The sequence below is a fragment of the Chenopodium quinoa genome, unplaced genomic scaffold (assembly GCF_001683475.1).
Source record: "Chenopodium quinoa cultivar QQ74 unplaced genomic scaffold, ASM168347v1, whole genome shotgun sequence".
Lineage (NCBI taxonomy): Eukaryota > Viridiplantae > Streptophyta > Magnoliopsida > Caryophyllales > Amaranthaceae > Chenopodium > Chenopodium quinoa.
In genome coordinates this window covers 1966888-1986589 of record NW_018744593.1, presented here as the reverse complement: position 1 = coordinate 1986589, position 19702 = coordinate 1966888, and the positions used below count along the sequence as shown (strand labels likewise).

Here is a 19702-nt window from a genome sequence, read left to right as displayed (position 1 = left end):
ATAAATGGTTTCCAATTTTCAGCTATTAGGCAATGGTGCATGAAGAGGATGGCTCCAATCTTTGATAAAGCAACAACCATAGGGGATAGGGAGCTAACTGAGTATGCAACCAAGATCCTGCAAACAAGATCAGATGAGTCCAGGTTCTGCTATGCAGCACCATGTGGTGGTGATGAGTTTAAGGTGAGGGACCAACATGTGCATTTTCCTATCAAGCTAGGGACTGGAACTTGTGGTTGTGGGAAGTGGAAACATTCAGGGATCCCATAAAAACATGTGCTGATGGTGATTTACCACCAGAGGCTACAACCTGAAGAATTTGTATCTCCTTATTTCAAAGGGAGGGCATACAAAAGCACTTATGCAGAGCATATGCACCCAATGCCTGACCCAAGTCAATGGCCATCATTCAGCCTCCCTGACATACTTCCACCACTGGTGAAAAGATCTGCAGGTAGACCAAAAAAGCAGAGAAGAAAAGGGCCAAATGAAGCAAGGAAAGGGAAGAGGCATAGCACAGTTAAGTGCATCTTATGCAATGAGTTGGGCCACAACATGTTGACATGTGCAACAAAGAAAAGGAATGCAACAAATGAAGCAAGCACTTCAAACACCAAGAAGATAGCAAAGAAAGCTGCATGAAGTCCAAACCCCTCCCCTTTTGAATGCACTACAAAATTGTATATGGAATCTAGTTTTTGAACATTAAAAGTCAACTGTGTGTTGTGTTGTGTGGTTTTTTTTTTTTTGACATATTCTCTGCAATTTTTTGGGCATCTGATGTAAACAGGAAAGCAATTTTTTGTGAACATGATTTAAACAGGAAGCAATTATGCTTAAATGAATGTTCAATTTCCCACTTTATTCAATTTCATTGTAATTATAATAGTTCACTTCATCAATTACAATCACAACTATTACACACATCAGTACACCTAATTTCATAACAGAATTGAGAACTTTTTGCTGCTGCTTCACTTTCTTCTTCAATTGCTCCAATTCATCATGCAAATTGCTATGTCCTGACCCATCCCTTTCATAACAGCTTCCCCTACTTTGACCTTCTTCCAGCTGATAAACTTTGCACCATTTGAAGCTATTACATGAATCACACTTGTAATAACGCCTTTGTGGATTAGATGTTGACTCCGAGCTTCTAATTGCATATTTTCTACCACAATTGCAAAATTTGTTTGGAACTCTTACATATGCATACTCATGTATTGAGGAGAATGTGTTTGAAATCAAACTCATGATTATGCAAATAGAGGGCTTCTATGTGTGTTCTCAGTGTCAAATTTATACAGGAAATTGGGTGTAACGGCTAGTTTAATTTAACCCGAAAAAAAAATTTAAAAATGGTGAAACTAACTAGCCGTTATAACTCATTAGTTTAGAGGTATATTGTGTAATAATTACAGAAGCAATGGCACTTCATGAAAATTTTAAATTAGTCAGTGGCATTTGGTGAATTAAGAATTGCAGTAACGAAGAACTAACGGCTAGACCTCATTAATGGCATGACATGACATTATACTGTTTGTTAGTGGCATTTGGTAATTTGAAAACTCTGATGACATTTGGTGAATTATTAAAGTGCTCAATGGCATTTGGTGAAATAGCCGTTATTATTATTATTATTATAAATAGAGTTCGAGGTATGTGACAGCGCGATAACCAAGTTTAGATAATAATAATAAGATAAAAGTTCATAATAGTTTTACGTGGAAATACTTTAATTTGGTTTATATATAATAAGTAAAAAGATAAAAGAAAATTGTTGCATCCCAATAGATGATGATAATGTAATTTTGTTGAATGTTAAGTCATTAATATGAAACTTGTTCTTTTCTACTAATTATGTCACTAAAACTCAATCTTGTGACATCTGAGATTCAAATGCTGAGGTATTATATATTTAGTCATGTAGTATTATCTCTAGGAGTATTTTTTTTTTTTTTAATTGCAAGTAGAAGCAAGTCAAAAGTACGTAACTACTACGCCATCTTTGGGTTGAAATTTCTTCGAATTAGTAGTATAATAGTCCATACTAGTTATGGTAGTTTTGTGTATACTACTCTTTTTGGTTCTCAATAAATGTACTAACATTCATCTTTCTAAAGTTGTTATAATGGACTTCAAAATCTACTCACTTTGTTGACATGTGTCAATGCGTGCAACGCAATTCTCATTGTATGTTAAAATATTTCTTGAATTAATTAGCTCCTTAGATGATTAATATAGAAGTCTTATTGTTCGGTCAACGAATTAGGGTAGGGCAACACGCATTGAGTAAAAGCTTATTGTGTACTTCGCTATTCGGGTAAGATTCAATGTGTCTTCATTATTATTTTATTATTTTAGTTCCTATTATTTGATTTGACCCTTTTTGTTTTTGGCAATTAAGAGATCAATCACTTATTTAAAAAAATATATATACATATTTTTATTATTTGATTTGAATGCAAGAAAAATTTTATACTTTTAGGAAAAATACATAAATCAAAACATCAAAACGTAAAATTGTATAGGATAAATCCTGCTAAAGTATCTTACTATTGTACTCATCAAGATACACACCCTCGCCCTCATCGTCAATAAGCTAAACATGGTTAATCTTAACCCAAAAGTTGATGAACAACTGCAAAGAATCGCTCTAGCTCAACCCAATCTAGGTTAGACCATACACTATAAATACTCCCAAGCACATATACCACATACAAGCTAGGGGTTGAACAATGCCTCTCTCAAGAAATTGAATCCTATAGCATTTCACTTTTGTTGTTAAAAATAAAAAAATAAATAAAACCCTACTTTCCACTTTTCTCCCTCTAAATCTCAATATCTCCTTAAGCATCCAGGGGTGGGTTCTTGAAGCTACCCCCGAGGGAAGTTCATGTTTGCTCCCTTAGCTTGCTCGTACCGTTAGTCCGTTAAGATCCAATCATCTCCATTAACGAATACTGAAAATAATAGTCATGTGAGGCCTTGATTGATTCATTGTGATTTGTTGTAATGCAACATCAGCTATAAGGCTATTGTTGCATTAGATAAGATTACCTTGTGTCAAGTTTTTTATTTATTTTTTATTTTTAATAATCACATTCGGGTTAATGCAAAGCTAGCTTAGTGAAGCAGTGGCCTAGAGCCATTACATTAGGTCTATTGTGACAGAAGTGCTCTATTGCAATGGATTTGGATATTGTTTTAATCCTAAAATGTAGTAGTGATGGGTATGGGGTAGGGATGGGATATTATAAAAAAGTATAAAAGTAAACAATTTTATTTTTTAAATATAAAGATGTGGGTATGGGGTAGGGATGGGGCGTGTATGAAGTGGGGCAGGTGGGGCGGGTACAACCTAATATCCACCCCTTTCCCATCACCCATGGCGGGTATGGTTTTTATCCCCATCCCCGCCCCACCATCCGCCAAACTGGGACCCATTGGGCCTCCTACTTGACTCGCCCCATTGACATCCCTAAACTCACTCAACTAATTATACATAATACTGATTAATTAGGATTGTTACCATCTTCATGTAATTTTCATGTATTCAAAATCTAGAAGCTTTCCTTTATAAATTTAAACCGACTTCTATATATATAATTTAAAATCAGGGAACTCAAAAGATTATCGTCCTTACATTCTAACAATGTATCACATGAGAAAAAGCCAATAGTTAAAGTCTTAATTATAAACATGTACTTTGTAATCTAATTGGTCATCTATTGCTGTTAAATAATAAGGCCAAATTCGGTCACAAATGTGGAAATAATCTAAAAAAATTTGCATCAAGAACGATTTCCCTAATAGCAGCCGCGTATCCAACCACAACCAACACGAAGAAAAGACCCATTACGACTAAGTTTGCCCAAAAGATGAAGGAACGCATTGAAGGCCTAAATGTGATGTTATAGAATATAACAGGCAAAGCAAAGTCGAGTGGAAGAAACCCGAAAGCTCCGATGATTCCCATTATATCTCCAAAAAATGGTAATACTGCTGCTAGAAAGGTTGCTGAGGCGACGAATATGAACCTTGATAAAACCCTAGGGATCACATTCCGTTGAGAAAACGGGTGGCTTTTTGGATCACTTAATAGGTTCTCTAGCACTTCATTTGTGGGTTGCATGTATACCTACAACAACATATTTGTATCTTATTTATAATCTTAGTAATATTGTTCAATTTGGTCATTCTGATTTACTACGGTTGTTTTAGATATTTTGTATATATAAATAATGGATTGGATTGGAGTTGAAAGGAGTTCTTACCACACCAAAAGCGGCTAGTTGAAAGGTTACAAAGGTAATAGTCATGATAACAAACCACCTAGGTAACAAAGGGTTACCATTCACGACAAAGTTGCTCAAAATTTGACCGTGAGATTTGTTCCCAAATGCCCAATAACCGGACACGGCTACACTGAATATGGTTGCTAATACTATGGTGTAACAAAGAATTAGTCCTTTGAACATCTTCTCCTTCACCGGCGGTACTATTGTTGCCTAAAATTATTTAAAACAACAATCAATTAGTGAGTTAAAAAAACATCAGTAGTTATGTTACACAAAGTAAGTAGAACTTATATGTGGCGCATACATAAGTACAAGCATTAAATTTGAAGAATCATACACAGATTAATAAAATATCCACTTTTTTCCTCTTTTATTTTTATTTAGTATTCGTTTATGAGTGATGAAATAATGTGTTATTTTATATTATTAACATTATTTTATCTATCTAGTTTTAGCTTTTTTAATTGCAGAGTCTTAAAAGCTACACAAATCAATTTCCAATAAAATTATATAATGAGTACTCATGAGGCATTACATCCTTTATTTCATATTGATTGTTGTTAGTTTAAAGTTATAAGTAACATACTAAGATTAAGTAATACATTGCTACTAAAATAAAGCAATATCATGTGTAGTGCTTTTGGATTTTTTTTTTTTTTTTAATATATATAAAAACAAACATTATGTCGTATACTCCCTCCGTTTCATAATGTTGGTCCCATATGGAATCAATTACATAAAATAAGAAAATAGGAATATTTGGAATCTAACATTAAAGTACAAAATAATTCATCATAATTAGTTTACCTTATTTAAGTTTTTGATTTTTTTTTTGGGAAAAGCATAAGTCATGATGCATAATCCAAAAAAATTAAGTTAAAAATGGAACATATTCAATATGGATAGATTTTTGTAAAGGAAAATTTAACAGGAATAATCCAACCTTTTGTCCGTTCTCACATATTAATCCCACCTTTTGATTATTCCTCATTAATCCAACCTTTGCCCCCCTTCTTCCCATATCACACCTTGCAGGTCACCTTACCCTTTCAACCGGTTACCCATCCACGTGGCACTTCCTAATTGGCCAATTTTTTATTTTTAATTTAAAAATAATATATTTAATTAAAAATAAAAATAAAAAAAATTCTCTGAACTCCTTCCCCTTTTTCCTTCCCTAACCTTTCTCACTCTTCTCCCTCTTCATTCGCCCTTCCTGATAACAACCACCATCACCCCGCCCCCACGCCGCCCTGCCATTAACCCTCCTATTACCTCGCGTCTACACCCAACCCACCCCTTCTCGGTATTGTCGCTGCTACGTCCTCTCTTTTTCTTCTCTTTTTGTTTCAATTCATCACCACCATTAAAGTTTTCAAGTGTGAGGTTTTGATGGTTAAATTTAACCATGATAACTCTAGATCTAGTGTTTTCAAGGTTAAATTTAACTAAATAAAACCATAATTGAAGTTTTGAAAGGTAAGTGTGGGGTTTTTCGGGGTGGTTTGGGGTTTTAAATTTGTGTGATTTGGAGTTTGCAGTGGTTGTGTTGTGGTTCGTGCCTTCATGGTTAGTGAGGTGGTGAGGTTCGTGGTGTTGATAGGTTTTGGTGGGTGTGGGTTATAGCTTGTGGTGGTTGTGGTTCGTGGCGGCAGGGAATGGTGAATCTTGTGATGGTGTGTTGAGGTTGGTGGGTAAGGAAGGGGAAGGGAGGTGAGGTGTTAAACTGGTAATGGAGAGGAGAGGAGAAAGAATGAAGCTAAAGAGAAGGGTTGGTGGTGGTGGGTTGGTAGTTTCGGCTAGGTCAGGTTAGTGGTTTTGAGTCTAGGTGGGAGTGCGGGAAGGGTTTTGGGTCTGGGTTTGGGTAAGTGGGTTAAGTGGTGGCGGAGGTGGTGGTGGTGGCTAAGGTGCGGGTGATTGCAAGAGGGTGGCACGTGGCTGGCTAGCTGGTTGACAGGAAAAGGAGGGAGTAGTGGAACGGCTTGTTTGACAAGGAAATAGGGTAGGTTGACGGTGAAGTGAGGTGGTGGCGGGAAGGTGTAGTTATGGCTGTTTTGGTGCTAGTGGTGGCCAAAGGTGTAGTGGTGGTTGTTTTTGGTGTAAGGTGGTCAAGGGTGGTGAACGGAGGTGGAGCTTTAGGTGGTGGTAATGGAGGAGGAGGATGGAAAATGGTAAGAGGAAGGATAGGGAAAGGGATGACCTGTTGTTTAGGTAACCGGTCATTTGGGTGTGATATGGGAAGAAGGGGGGCAAAGGTTAGATTAATGAGGAATAATCAAAAGGTGGGATTAATATGGGAGAACGGACAAAAGGTTGGATTATTCCCGTTAAATTTTCCTTTTGTAAAACGTCCAAAATAGTATATGGGATTAACATTATAAAATGGAGGGAGTATAATTCATGACACATCTTCCATAATTCTTATTATGAAAGAAATAGAGTGAGCTTGCGTGCAAACAAGAGTTAAAATAATACAAAACCTGAATTTCAGGAATCATTCCATTTCCAAAAGTTGTTGCGATGATTGCAATAGCACTAAAAACACCATATATGCGATCCTTCGTCTTTCCAACTACTGAGTAATCTGTTTTTGATTCTTCGGATGCATTATTATTTATCCCTACATGAAATACAAAAATTTAGCTTTAAAATTTTAGGGGAAAAAAAATAAAATTAGAAGCTATAAGAACTTCAATTATGGCCATAAATATGGGTGATTGATTAAATTCCAAATATTGGTCACATACATGTACGGAAAATGATATACCAGTATGCGACATTAGAGATTTAGTACAAATCAAATATCTTTGACATTGATCGACACATGAATTTGTCAAAAAATTCTAAATTAATTAATACAATAAGAAGATTGTATATAGTTTTTGTATACTACATAGTATACGAACATACAGTCGTAAGAAATTCTAAATTAATTAATACAAAAGTAAGATTGTATATAGTTTTTGTATACTACAAAGTATACGAAAATAAAGTCGTGAGAATTGCATATATTATTACCGCAAGTCATTTACCTACGTAGATGGAAGCAGCAGTAGTACAAGCACTATATGCAAGGCACAAGATGAGTGAAGTTAAATTGATATGCCTTAATGAGTGAAATGACGGCATTTGAGCTAAAATTAGCATTAGTCCGCCAAATACTATAACAAAATATCTGAGCTTCATCTCTCCATCTGGATTTGTTAATAGGTAGATAGCCTACATAATCAAATATGTTAAGTAAGATTATTAATATATAAGGTCTTTTTCCTAATGTAAATTTAAACGAAGTAGCAATGTAACAACTAAATTTACCTTTCATAAGTTGTTTATATCAAAATAGGCTAATCCTCTTGTAATTACCAATTATTTTAGGGTGGAACATCACTTGGGCTGTATTAGTGGGCTTTTCTTTCCTCCTCTAAATCATCATTCCTAACAAGTGATCCATAGTTTTAAATTTGGGTCATGTCTAATTCACTTGATATTTACTGAATTTAAATAATTTTATTGAAACGAAACTATTTTCATTAAAATTAGATTATTTTTGTTCAACCTAATTACTTTTGCTGATTAAAACTAGTTTTACTTATGTCCTTTTAAGTTCTTTCAACATAATTCAAATAAAGGAAATTTTCTCCTTAATAAAACAATAATTTAGTAAAAATAACTTAAGTTCAATAATATATGCGATCCCATTAATGTGCATACCGTACAACAACTCTTTTTCTTTCTTAGTAGTTTCCATTCCATTTCCTTTCTAATATTCATACCAAAAAAACCTTATAAATTTATAATTCTAAATGTACACTAGTATTTTATTAGGTGATTTAATTTGTCATAATCTTATAATTCTTTACCACTACGTTAAGGAAAAACAAACCTACCTTGATACATTGCCCACCCAGAAGACAAGCAGCAACAACTGAACCATAGCACACTGCGAGTTGGATTGGACCCACAAAATACTTTCCCCAGCTTGGGCCTACAAGATCGAGTTCACATTATGGGCTTGCTCATGTCTTGTAATTTTTGAAGACCTAAAATTAATGAATTGTTGATAGTGATATTTGAACTATTATTATTTTTGAATGGTAGTGATATTTGAACTAGTATTGTGATAACTAAATTTGAACAAAAATAATAATTTTATTATATTTCGGTGTTATACTAGCATTCACTACATTGTTACTAGGTCGTATTGGAGCAATCGAAATCTTGACTATCTAGTAATGTAGAAAGAAGTGGTAAACATACCTAGAATATCATGAGCCATAGCCCGAAAATGAAGTTGACGACGGCCTAATTGAGCATGGTGTTCGAGGACCAACGACAAGAGCGTGTATGAGTAAAAGGTGACCAATGCTCCTGCTGAAAGGCACAAGAGACCACCACCCCAGCCTAGAAAGGAAAATGCATATGGAATACTCAACAATGGAGGTGCAACTATTGATGTTGTTAGGTGGTAGCTACTATGCAACCATGATCCTGTCACAATTATAAATCAAACACCTCTATTATCATCATAATGAAGTCATCTTTGAAAGTATACATTTTAATTTCCTCTAAACATTTTTTATTGACACATTTTCCTTATCATGTTTGTCATTTTTTTTATCTACAATGCATAAGTTCAATGATCCTAAATATACATGTATAAAAATTTAAAAAAGTTGATATTGGAAGAAAATGATTTTTTTGTTTTTTTTTTTTTTTTTTTTTTTGAGTACATGTTCTTACTTTCACATCATATTCTTTCCAATACGGACCCTCCCCCCCCCCCTTTTTTTTTTTTTCTTTTTTTTGCATGTAGATCACATGTATTCTTTGACTTTTAACAGTATGTTCCTTTAATATTATTGGGTTTATATTCTTTCATTTCAACTCTTACAGTATGTTCTTTTAGGATTCATATTTGATTGTTTTAGCTCTTATCTTTGTGGTAATTTTATTCAAATTTTCCATATAATTTCTTTATGTTCATTCTTTGGATGCACAATGAACACTTTGCACCTAGGTGCACAAACCAATAATTGCTTAAAAAAGGTTGAGAGAGGGAACGAGTTCATAGAAATTTAGTATTTTTCTGTTTGCTCTTATTTATATTACAAAATTCCACCCGTATTATTATGCACTATTAATCTGGTGCGACACAATTCTTCAAAAAAATTATATTAATCATTATTATTCTTTATTCAGAAAATGTGTACTCATTTCATTAATTTTTAAAAGAAAAATATATTTAATTTCGAAACTTAAAAAGAAGAAAGAAGAATGTCATTATAAGTTTAACCAAGAAATTTTTCCATAGAAAGTTGGCACTTATCTATCAATAATGCCAACACGAATATGATTTCATGTTTTATTATATATATATAAATAATAATGGGCATGTAATCCATGTGTTAGCCTTTGAAGTTTGTGTTTTCAATTGTTTTATGAGCACTTTATCATTTTAAATTGTTCTTTTTTTAAGCTCAATGAGGGTTGTTCAGGTGTACATGTATCAAATGATAAATGTATGTATTATAGTATACTTACCCTTAGATTCAAGAACAATATTAGAATAAAAGACATCAAATTCTTTTTTAGGAGGAAGAGGAACTTCACGCCATTGTTTAGAATCCATTTCAAATCCTTCTAGTGGGACTACTGATGAACTTCGAAAGAACTTTAACATGCTTACACTTTTTTTGTTTTCTTCTCCCGCAAGTAATTTATATATGATGAGATAACAAATAGCAAGCAAGGAGAAATTTTAGTAATAAATTGCAAGCATGTAGAAATTTAAGCTTAAATGTAATGGAATAAATTTGTGTAATTTAAGGGTTTTCTAAAGATATAAATTCAAGATTCCTACAATAAAAAACAATAGGAAATCTTGGAGATTTGTTAGGAGCTTGGAGAGATCCCTTAGAAATAAGTTATTCTCCAAGCACCAAAATTTTGAAGGTTCTAAACGCCAAATGAAGGGGCGAGTCATTAATATAAATATTAATGGAATAATATCTAACTTTAGGATTTAGATTTGTACAAATATTTTGAGGTAGTTATTTAGAAGATAGAATCAAGGGAGGAGAGAGGTCAAGGGAAAACCTTATAATAATAAAGAGTTCTCAATTTACATTTTGATATATATAAAAGATGTATTTGTGGAAAAGCTACTTTTACAACTATTTAAATTTTTATAATTTATTCCTTCATAATGCTAAAAAATTTGTGGTGACTAGTTACTATTGTAAAATAAGGTGTTTTCAAGCAAGGCTACAAAAATAAGAGAACAATAAGATCGAAAAGTTGATCTTATAATCAATTGAACAAATATGGTGTGCCGTGATGCAAATCACTGACTTGAAAATGAAATTCTGGCGCAACCGTGGTGCTCAATTGTATTCGCCAGCACGTTCCCTAAGGTTAACACACCACTCTCATACAAATGCACTTTTGGATGAGAGGTTGGAGTCATATAAACTTATGTCCAGAAAGAGGAATGTGTTTAGCTTAATGTGTTTGGATGTAATCTTGTTTATGTACGTAGCATGTATATATCTCTGATTATTTTCACTACACGAAAAGAGCAAATTGGCAACGGTTCAAACCCCCCCAAAGGTAACGGTTTTGAACCGTTGAGTATTTGAGGGTTGCCAAATCCCAAAAAAATTGGCAACGGTTCAAAACCGTTGCCAACTCAAGAAATTGGCAACGGTTAACCGTTGGCATTGACCATGGTGCCCTTTTTTTTAAAAAAAAAAAAAGTAATTGGCAACGGTTAACCGTTGCCAAAGACAATGGCGCGCCTTTTTTTTTTTTTTTTTAAATATTGGCAACGGTTAACCGTTGCCATTGACCTGTATTCTTTTTTTTTTTTTTTTGGCTGCACTAATATTGACCTGTTTTTTGTTTTTTTTTTGCTGCAATATTATTAATATTATAATATTATTATTATTAATAATAATAATTATTATTATTATTAATTATTGTTATTATTATAATATTAATATTAATATTAATAATAATAATTATTAATATTATAATAGTAATAATAATAATAATTATTATTATGATAATAGTAACAATAATTAGTATTATTAATAACAAAACATAAATAATTAATAATAACAATCGCAAGAGATGATATAAATTAGAAAAATGTTTCATGTATAGTACATAATTAATAAGCTAAGGCTAGGATTGATGAAGAGATGATTTAGTACAAAAATGTATGACGATATTTACAAATTAAATGTGATGTAGGTCGCCAACATCTCCCGAATTACATGGAGTTCCTCGCTCATGTATGGATGTCCCGTTTGCCCCTTGCAAAACTTAGAATACACAAAACGTGAGTTAGTAGAAGTGAATTAATAATAATTGGGGTTAGTTAAATGTGACTAATGCTTGAGATTACAAGAAAAGAGCAAGTAAGAGGTTTTGGGACGCAATTTCAACCAAAATGGCTCAAGTAAGGCCATTTTGGCTACTAGGATGCCTATTTTCTATAATTCTTGTCTATTGAACTCATAACTAGTTAAAACATTTCATAATCACTTAGTTATAGGTGCCTAATGCTTGAGATTACAAGAAAAGAGCAAGTAAGAGGTTTTGGGACGCAATTTCAACCAAAATGGCTCAAGTAAGACCATTTTGGCTACTAGGATGCCTATTTTCTATAATTCTTGTCTATTGAAATCATAACCAGTTAAAACATGTCATTATCACTTAGTTATAGGTGACTAATGCTTGAGATTACAAGAAAAGAGCAAGTAAGAGGTTTTGGGACGCAATTTTAACCAAAATGGCTCAAGTAAGGCCATTTTGGCTACTAGGATGCCTATTTTCTATAATTCTTGTCTATTGAACTCATAACTAGTTAAAACATGTCATTATCACTTATTTAAATGTGACTAATGCTTGAGATTATAAGAAAAGAGCAAGTAAGTGGTTTTGAGACGCAATTTCAAGCAAAATGGCTCAAGTAAGGCCATTTTGGCTACTAGGATGCCTATTTTCTATATTTCTTGTCTATTGAACTCATAACTAGTTAAAAAATGTCATTATCACTTAGTTAAATGTGACTAATGCTTGAGATTACAAGAAAAGAGCAAGTAAGAGGTTTTGGGACGCAATTTCAACCAAAATGGCTCAAGTAAGGCCATTTTGGCTACTAGGATGCCTATTTTCTATAATTTTTGTCTATTGAACTCATAAATAGTTAAAACATGTCATTATCACTTAGTTAAATGTGACTAATGCTTGAGATTACAAGAAAAGAGCAAGTAAGAGGTTTTGGGACGCAATTTCAACCAAAATGGCTCAAGTAAGGCCATTTTGGCTACTATGATGCCTATTTTCTATAATTCTTGTCTATTGAACTCATAACTAGTTAAAACATTTCATAATCACTTAGTTATAGGTGCCTAATGCTTGAGATTACAAGAAAAGAGCAAGTAAGAGGTTTTGGGACGCAATTTCAACCAAAATGGCTCAAGTAAGACCATTTTGGCTACTAGGATGCCTATTTTCTATAATTCTTGTCTATTGAAATCATAACTAGTTAAAACATGTCATTATCACTTAGTTATAGGTGACTAATGCTTGAGATTACAAGAAAAGAGCAAGTAAGAGGTTTTGGGACGCAATTTTAACCAAAATGGCTCAAGTAAGGCCATTTTGGCTACTAGGATGCCTATTTTCTATAATTCTTGTCTATTGAACTCATAACTAGTTAAAACATGTCATTATCACTTAGTTAAATGTGACTAATGCTTGAGATTATAAGAAAAGAGCAAGTAAGTGGTTTTGAGACGCAATTTCAAGCAAAATGGCTCAAGTAAGGCCATTTTGGCTACTAGGATGCCTATTTTCTATATTTCTTGTCTATTGAACTCATAACTAGTTAAAAAATGTCATTATCACTTAGTTAAATGTGACTAATGCTTGAGATTACAAGAAAAGAGCAAGTAAGAGGTTTTGGGACGCAATTTCAACCAAAATGGCTCAAGTAAGGCCATTTTGGCTACTAGGATGCCTATTTTCTATATTTCTTGTCTATTTAACTCATAACTAGTTAAAACATGTCATTATCACTTAGTTATAGGTGCCTAATTCTTGAGATTACAATAAAAGAGCAAGTAAGTGGTTTTGGGACGTAATTTCAACCAAAATGGCATACCTCTTCAAGCTGACGTGTGTCTGTACAATGACTCATCACTATGTCATACATGAATCTCATCATGTATATGCCACAGTCAACTCCGTTTTCCTGTTTTGCGCACTAGCATGAGGAACAAAGCACATGAATCAAAATTCCTAGCAAATAAGCAACATCTTAAGCATTGTAAAGTAAGAAAATCACAACATCATGGGTGAATTACCTTGGGTGCTTTCCATGTAGGACCTCGAGGAGATCGAGGATTTATCTTCTTCATGGTACTACAAAAAATCAAAGTAATAAGTTCAAATTTGACTAGTATAATCAATACATATGAGTTAAGATATGAAAATGAATAACAAGAAGAGAAACAAACTAGATGCTTACTTTTGCAGTATGGACCTCACGAGGCGCTTTCTTACTTGAGGTAACCGAGCAGAATCAAAGTAGAAGATTGTGTTACTGGAAACACAAATCACAAGTAGGGTCCAATGATAACTACACACAAGACAAACAAATCAATAGTTAGCCTATTACAAAAAATAAAGTGGGAAAACAAATGAACTTGACTAGCATAATCAGACGTACTCCTCATAGTATGGGACGAATATAAACTTGTCTCCCGCACTCACTGATTGCCTGATACCCCGTTCAGCATAGTACAACACGTCAGCGGAGTTGCCTAAGATTCTAGCAGTGGACATCTGCTCAGGGCACAACCACCCAACTTGACAAGGAGATTCAAGCTCCCATATTTGCTCCTGGAGTGCTCTGCATGCATGATAACACAATGTTAATCGAAAACCAAACGACAAACACCACTAAACTGAATAATATAAATTGAGTACCAGTTGAATTACCTCATGGATATTTGAATGTGGGAAATGTTAAACATTGCACCACTTAGAAATTCCTTCACATCTTCTTTGAATAGCCATGCCGTTGCATTATCATCGTAGTGGAACATTTCCTTAGGAAGTTGGATTTGGATGGGGCTGTCATTAGGCAACACGCAAACACGGTTGTGCAAATAAGCTAACTCCTGAGATAGCAATTGAAGCACTGTGTCTTCAACTAATGGAGTAGCTTGCGTAGCTGAACCTCGTGAAGGGCTCTTCATCGACGCTTTTCCATTAACCGAGCCATGTTCACTCCTGTTCTTTGGCCCCTCCACCCTCTTCTTTGGAGTTTGGCTTTTCTTCGATGGCTAATAAGACAAATCATATAAATAGTTAGAAAATATTTCCATCCAACTCTTGGGAAGAAAAGATTAAATCGTGAAATCTAAATCTTAATTACCTGGTTCATCAACCGTATCCAAGCAGATGGCCATTTCACAAAACTACCTTTTGCTACCCAGAGTGTAGTGAACTCATCCTCCTCCACGGGCACAGGTATTAAGATGTCCTCGAACCCGGGAACCACAGAATGGATCCCGACAGAATAATGCTCAGGCAGAAAAGGTCGAAGATGGATCGTACCTTGTTCGGCCGATTGTGCACTACCATAGGCAACAACATTCAAAGGTCCATCATATGATTCGCCCGAGTGAAGAAGTTCACAACGGATCTCTTCCTGCACCAATTACAAAGATACTTCATTTACATATTCATAACTAAGTATCTTAGGTGTAATATAGGAGTTAATTCAAGCATTGAGTTAAAATCATGAAAAATGGGCAAGTCAGAACTCATTTTGCCCATTTTGAACCGTAAACACTTTAAATGTACCTCAAACTTGTGAAATTTCTTTTTTTTTTTATGTTGTTTCAAGCCATAAATATTCATAACTAAGTATCTTAGGTGCAAAAAAAAAAAAGAAAAAAAAAACCAAAACGAGTGCAAAAAAAAAACAAAAAAACCGGAAACCGGGCGGGAAGGGCAGCGTGTGCACAGCTAGGAGGCTGCACAGCTACTGCAGTGCTGCACGGCTGCTGCAGTGCAGCTGCAGCCTCCTTGCTGTGCACACCAATGAGAAGGAGAATGAGAAGGAGAAGGAAAAGGAAAAGGAGAAGGAGAAGGAGAAGAAAGAGAAGGAGGAGGAGGAGGAGGAGAAGGAGGAGGAGGAGAAGGAGAAGGAGAAAGAGAAGGAGAAGGAGAAGAAAGAGAAGGAGAAGGAGGAGGAGGAGAAGGAGGAGAAGGAGAAAGAGAAGGAGGAGAAGGAGAAGGAGAAAGAGAAAGAGAAGGAGGAGGAGAATGAGGAGAAGGAGAAGCAAACAACAACAACACATCACATTAACAAAGCAACACCAACAACACAACACAGCGAAGAAACACCATTTCACAGCCAACTTAACCATTTCACAACACAATCCAAAAACCAATATCATTATCCAAACAAGTAAGTAAAAAATCACTTGTAGAATAGGAAAGTCATGAGGTGTCAGAGTATCAAGCCCCCTTGAGTTCGCATGTGAAGGAGTACCAATCTGCAATAGTGTATTGATAGTGAAACATTAATTAGAACCGTACCCACGTAACTCAACATATCAAAACTTATAGAGTTGAATTCTAATCACGTACCTCCTCGCGTGCATTTATCTCCTGTTCTCCTTCTCTTCGTGGGTGGCTACTTGAGTCGGCCGGTGTTGTCGAGGAAAAGGGCAAGGTCGGCAAATTCATTTGCTTCGCCCATGCATTGAACTCTTTGTGCATCTCATTGCGCACTTGTTCTTTAATTGATGTCATTGTGGCATCGAAGTTCTGTGGCGAGTTCACACTTGCTCGGGATCTTCCAGATTTGGTATATTCGGGACCAATTACCTTCTCCCATCCTAGCAAGCTCCCCCCAGCACCTAATACTCGTCCCGGATGGTAGGGCTTTCCCATAGCCAAGGTGAAGGGATCCTTCTCTACCGTCGGGACGAGCTTGCCTTCAACAAGCTCTCCAGTGTACTCAAGCTGTAGCAAAAACAAAATGGCAACATGAAGTAAGTGTTTATATAAAGTGATATACATGCAAATGAATAAAGTAGTTCACTAGTTCATAGTTTCTTACTAGCTTATCTGTCATTTCTTTGGTTTCCGGAGCCTTGATGGACCATTTTCCGGTTTTCTTGTCCCGTGAATGCATAGAGCAAAAGAAATCCTCCGCACGACTCACCAAAGTACTGGTCGTGGAGTCAGATGGCGCTGTGGAGGACCCTAGAAGCGCAGTGGGGTATACTCCTTCACTCACCCACATATCCCTCCATTCATCATACGTCATTGCTCCCATATGATGATGGTATTGCTTTTGCAATGCATTCCTGGAATTCTGCTCCCTCATTTCCTACATAAAAAGATATATATGTTAGTTTCATTACTAATAAAAAAGACGATAAATTACAACACAATTTTCATCAGAGTTCTTTAAACTTACAATTTCTTCTTTTTTACATTTTTTATGAACGAAAGCTTCCCAATCATCCTTTGATATGCTAGGCCATATTTGTCAAGGGAGTTTCTCTTCATCGATGACATCATCATCACTGCCACCTCCTTTCTTGTTCTTTGGTTTCCTCACAAGTTTCTTTGTGATAAACCGACAAACTAAGTTACACTTGAAGCTTCTGAATCTTGCCGCAAGTAAGGATTCAAACACCCTTCGCAAGTAAGGATTCGAGAAGTAGGAATACCAATAGGTTCAACAACGGCTACATAGTCGGCCACAAAATTACCAATCTCCTCGGCCATTGTCCCTTGAATCATACTTCCTTTCGGGTGAGCCCGATTCCTAACTTTATCTTGCAATGTACCCATGTGTCTTTCAAAAGGATAGCACCACCTCAAGAACACTGGACCGCACAACTTAATCTCACGCACCAAATGAAGAATAAAATGCACCATTATGTCGAAAAAACGAGGGCGGGAAGTACATCTCAAATTTGCACAAAGTCACAACCACATCCGCCTGTAAAGCATCAAGGGTACAAGGATCAAGCACTTTGCTACATATTGTATTGAAAAACGAACAGAGGCTTGTAATAGCTTCCCTCACGTGCTTTGGCAAAATACCACGTATTGCAATTGGTAGAAAAACTTGCATCAGAACATGACAATCATGGGATTTCATACTTGTCAGCTTCAATTCTCCATTTAAGGATACAAATCTTTTCATGTTAGATGCGTACCCTGATGGAACCTTAATGCCATACAGACATTCACAAAACCTCCGTTTTTCTACCCTTGACAATGTGTAGCAATCCGGAGGTAAATAGGCCTTCCCCTCTTTGGCTTTTCCCTCACTTTTCTTCTTCGACGCATCCGCGGCCTTTCCCTTTCCCTTGCTCTTCCCCTTTCCCTTTTTCGAACCCATTTCTTTTTCCTTTTCCTGTTCCTTTCCCTTACTAACCCTTTGCTTAACCCACAATTCTAGACGCACCCCCATCTTTTCCAAATCTAAACGTGCACCCTTTCCGTCCTTTGTCTTGTTTTCAATATTCATCAGCGTTCCCACAAGAGTGTCACACACATTCTTCTCTATATGCATTACATCAAGACAGTGCCTAACGTCATGTTCTTTCCAGTACGGGAGCAACCAAAAGATTGATTCTTTTTTAAAGAGAGCAACTGTTTCCGCCGCTTTTCAGATTTCCCAAATACTGTTCGTACACCCTTGACCCGAGCGTAAACCTCCTCACCATTCAGTGGCCTAGGAGCAGTCCCCTCCTCAAATACACCTGTTTGAAAGAATGATCAAGGCGTCTGCTTGGCGTATCATCAATACAAATGGGACATGCCTTCTTCCCTTTATTCTTATACCCAGACAAGTTGCCATATGCAGGAAAATCATTAACGGTCCACATAAGAGCTGCACGCAATGTGAACATCTCATTCTTATGAATATCAAACACGGAAACCCCTTCGTCTCACATCTTTCTCAAATCATCAACCAATGGCGCAAGATACACATCTATGTCGTTTCCAGGTTGCCTTGGCCCCGATATCAAGAGTGAAAGCATTACGTATTTCCGTTTCATGCACAACCAAGGAGGCAAATTGTTGATCACTAAAAGTATCGGCCATGTGCTGTGTTGGGTACTAAGAGTGCCAAATGGATTCATCCCGTCCGTGCCCAAACCAAGCCTTAAACTTCTGACTTCATCACCAAATTCCCCAAACATCATATCAAGGTTCTTCCATTACGGGGAGTCGGCTGGGTGCTTCAGCATTCTGTTTTTCTTTCTTCCCTCTACATGCCACCTCAAGTTTTTAGCGTCTTTTGGTAAAGAGAACAGACGCTTAAACCTTGGAATTATGGGAAGATACCACAACACCTTAGCAGGAGGTCCCTTCGTACCAGCATTGCAACTCTTGTGCTTGTAGCGCGACTTTTTGCATCTTGGACACTCCTCCAATTGTTCATATTCATTTCGGTAAAGAATACAATCATTAGGACATGCATGTATCTTCTTATACTCCAAACCAAATGGACACATGAGCTTCTTAGCGTAATAGTAAGACTTAGGAATTTCATTCCCATCGGGCAACATCTCACTTAACACGCTCAACAAGGAAGTAAAACTACTGTCCGTCCATCCATGCTTCGACTTAATGTTAAAAAGAGTAAGCACGGCTGATAGTTTGAAGTATTTTTTGCACCCAGGATACAAAGGCTTTTTAGAAGCCTCCGATAATGACTCAAACACGTCACCTTCAAAACCACGCATCATCTCATCCACACCTTCATCCTCAACCTCATCCACATGATCATCCTCAAATCCCTCCTCAGCACCATCATCAACAATATGTTCATCATTCTTGTATTCCTCGTCCACACGGATATCATTACTTCTATCATCATGCACATCATACCTAATAACATCCCCACTGTACTCTCCTTCTTCACCATGCCAAATCCACACATGATATTTAACCCTAAACCCACGACAAACTACATGATCTCTAATGATATCAACACTATTGACCACCTTCACATTATTACAATCAACACAAGGACAATAGAGGCACTCGAAACCCATTCTGCGCTGATAAGATGAAGTCGTCTCGCAAAACTCTTGAACCCCATTAAAGAATTCCAATGTATCACGTCTACCATACATCCATCCACGATCCTTTTCCATTAAGTAAATTGTCTCTAAACATGGCAACATATTACGAATAATAATGTATAATTGCTACATCTACTATATATATAAATCAAATTCAAACACACACCATGCATATAACTTTCATATACATATACAAATGAATATATGCTTCCAAAGGGTCCTTATCACTCCAACCTAACCCATCCTTGAACGTTTACT

The 19702-nt window shown here is 35.9% G+C and overlaps 2 protein-coding genes across 2 annotated transcripts; both read right to left on the bottom strand.

The window, feature by feature from the left end:
* Positions 1–861: 861 nt before the first annotated feature.
* Positions 862–1254, bottom strand: LOC110699793. Its single transcript, XM_021877309.1, has one exon. It carries the CDS (start codon positions 1252–1254, stop codon positions 862–864), a length of 393 nt encoding a protein of 130 aa, XP_021733001.1.
* Positions 1255–3595: 2341 nt separating this feature from the next.
* Positions 3596–10252, bottom strand: LOC110699624 (GABA transporter 1-like). The gene is made up of 7 exons (XM_021877132.1): positions 9843–10252; positions 8559–8789; positions 8189–8286; positions 7334–7520; positions 6782–6921; positions 4278–4511; positions 3596–4141 (listed from the first exon to the last, which is right to left on the bottom strand). Exons 1-7 carry the CDS (start codon positions 9979–9981, stop codon positions 3761–3763), a joined length of 1410 nt encoding a protein of 469 aa, XP_021732824.1. The 5' UTR covers positions 9982–10252; the 3' UTR covers positions 3596–3760.
* Positions 10253–19702: the final 9450 nt, after the last annotated feature.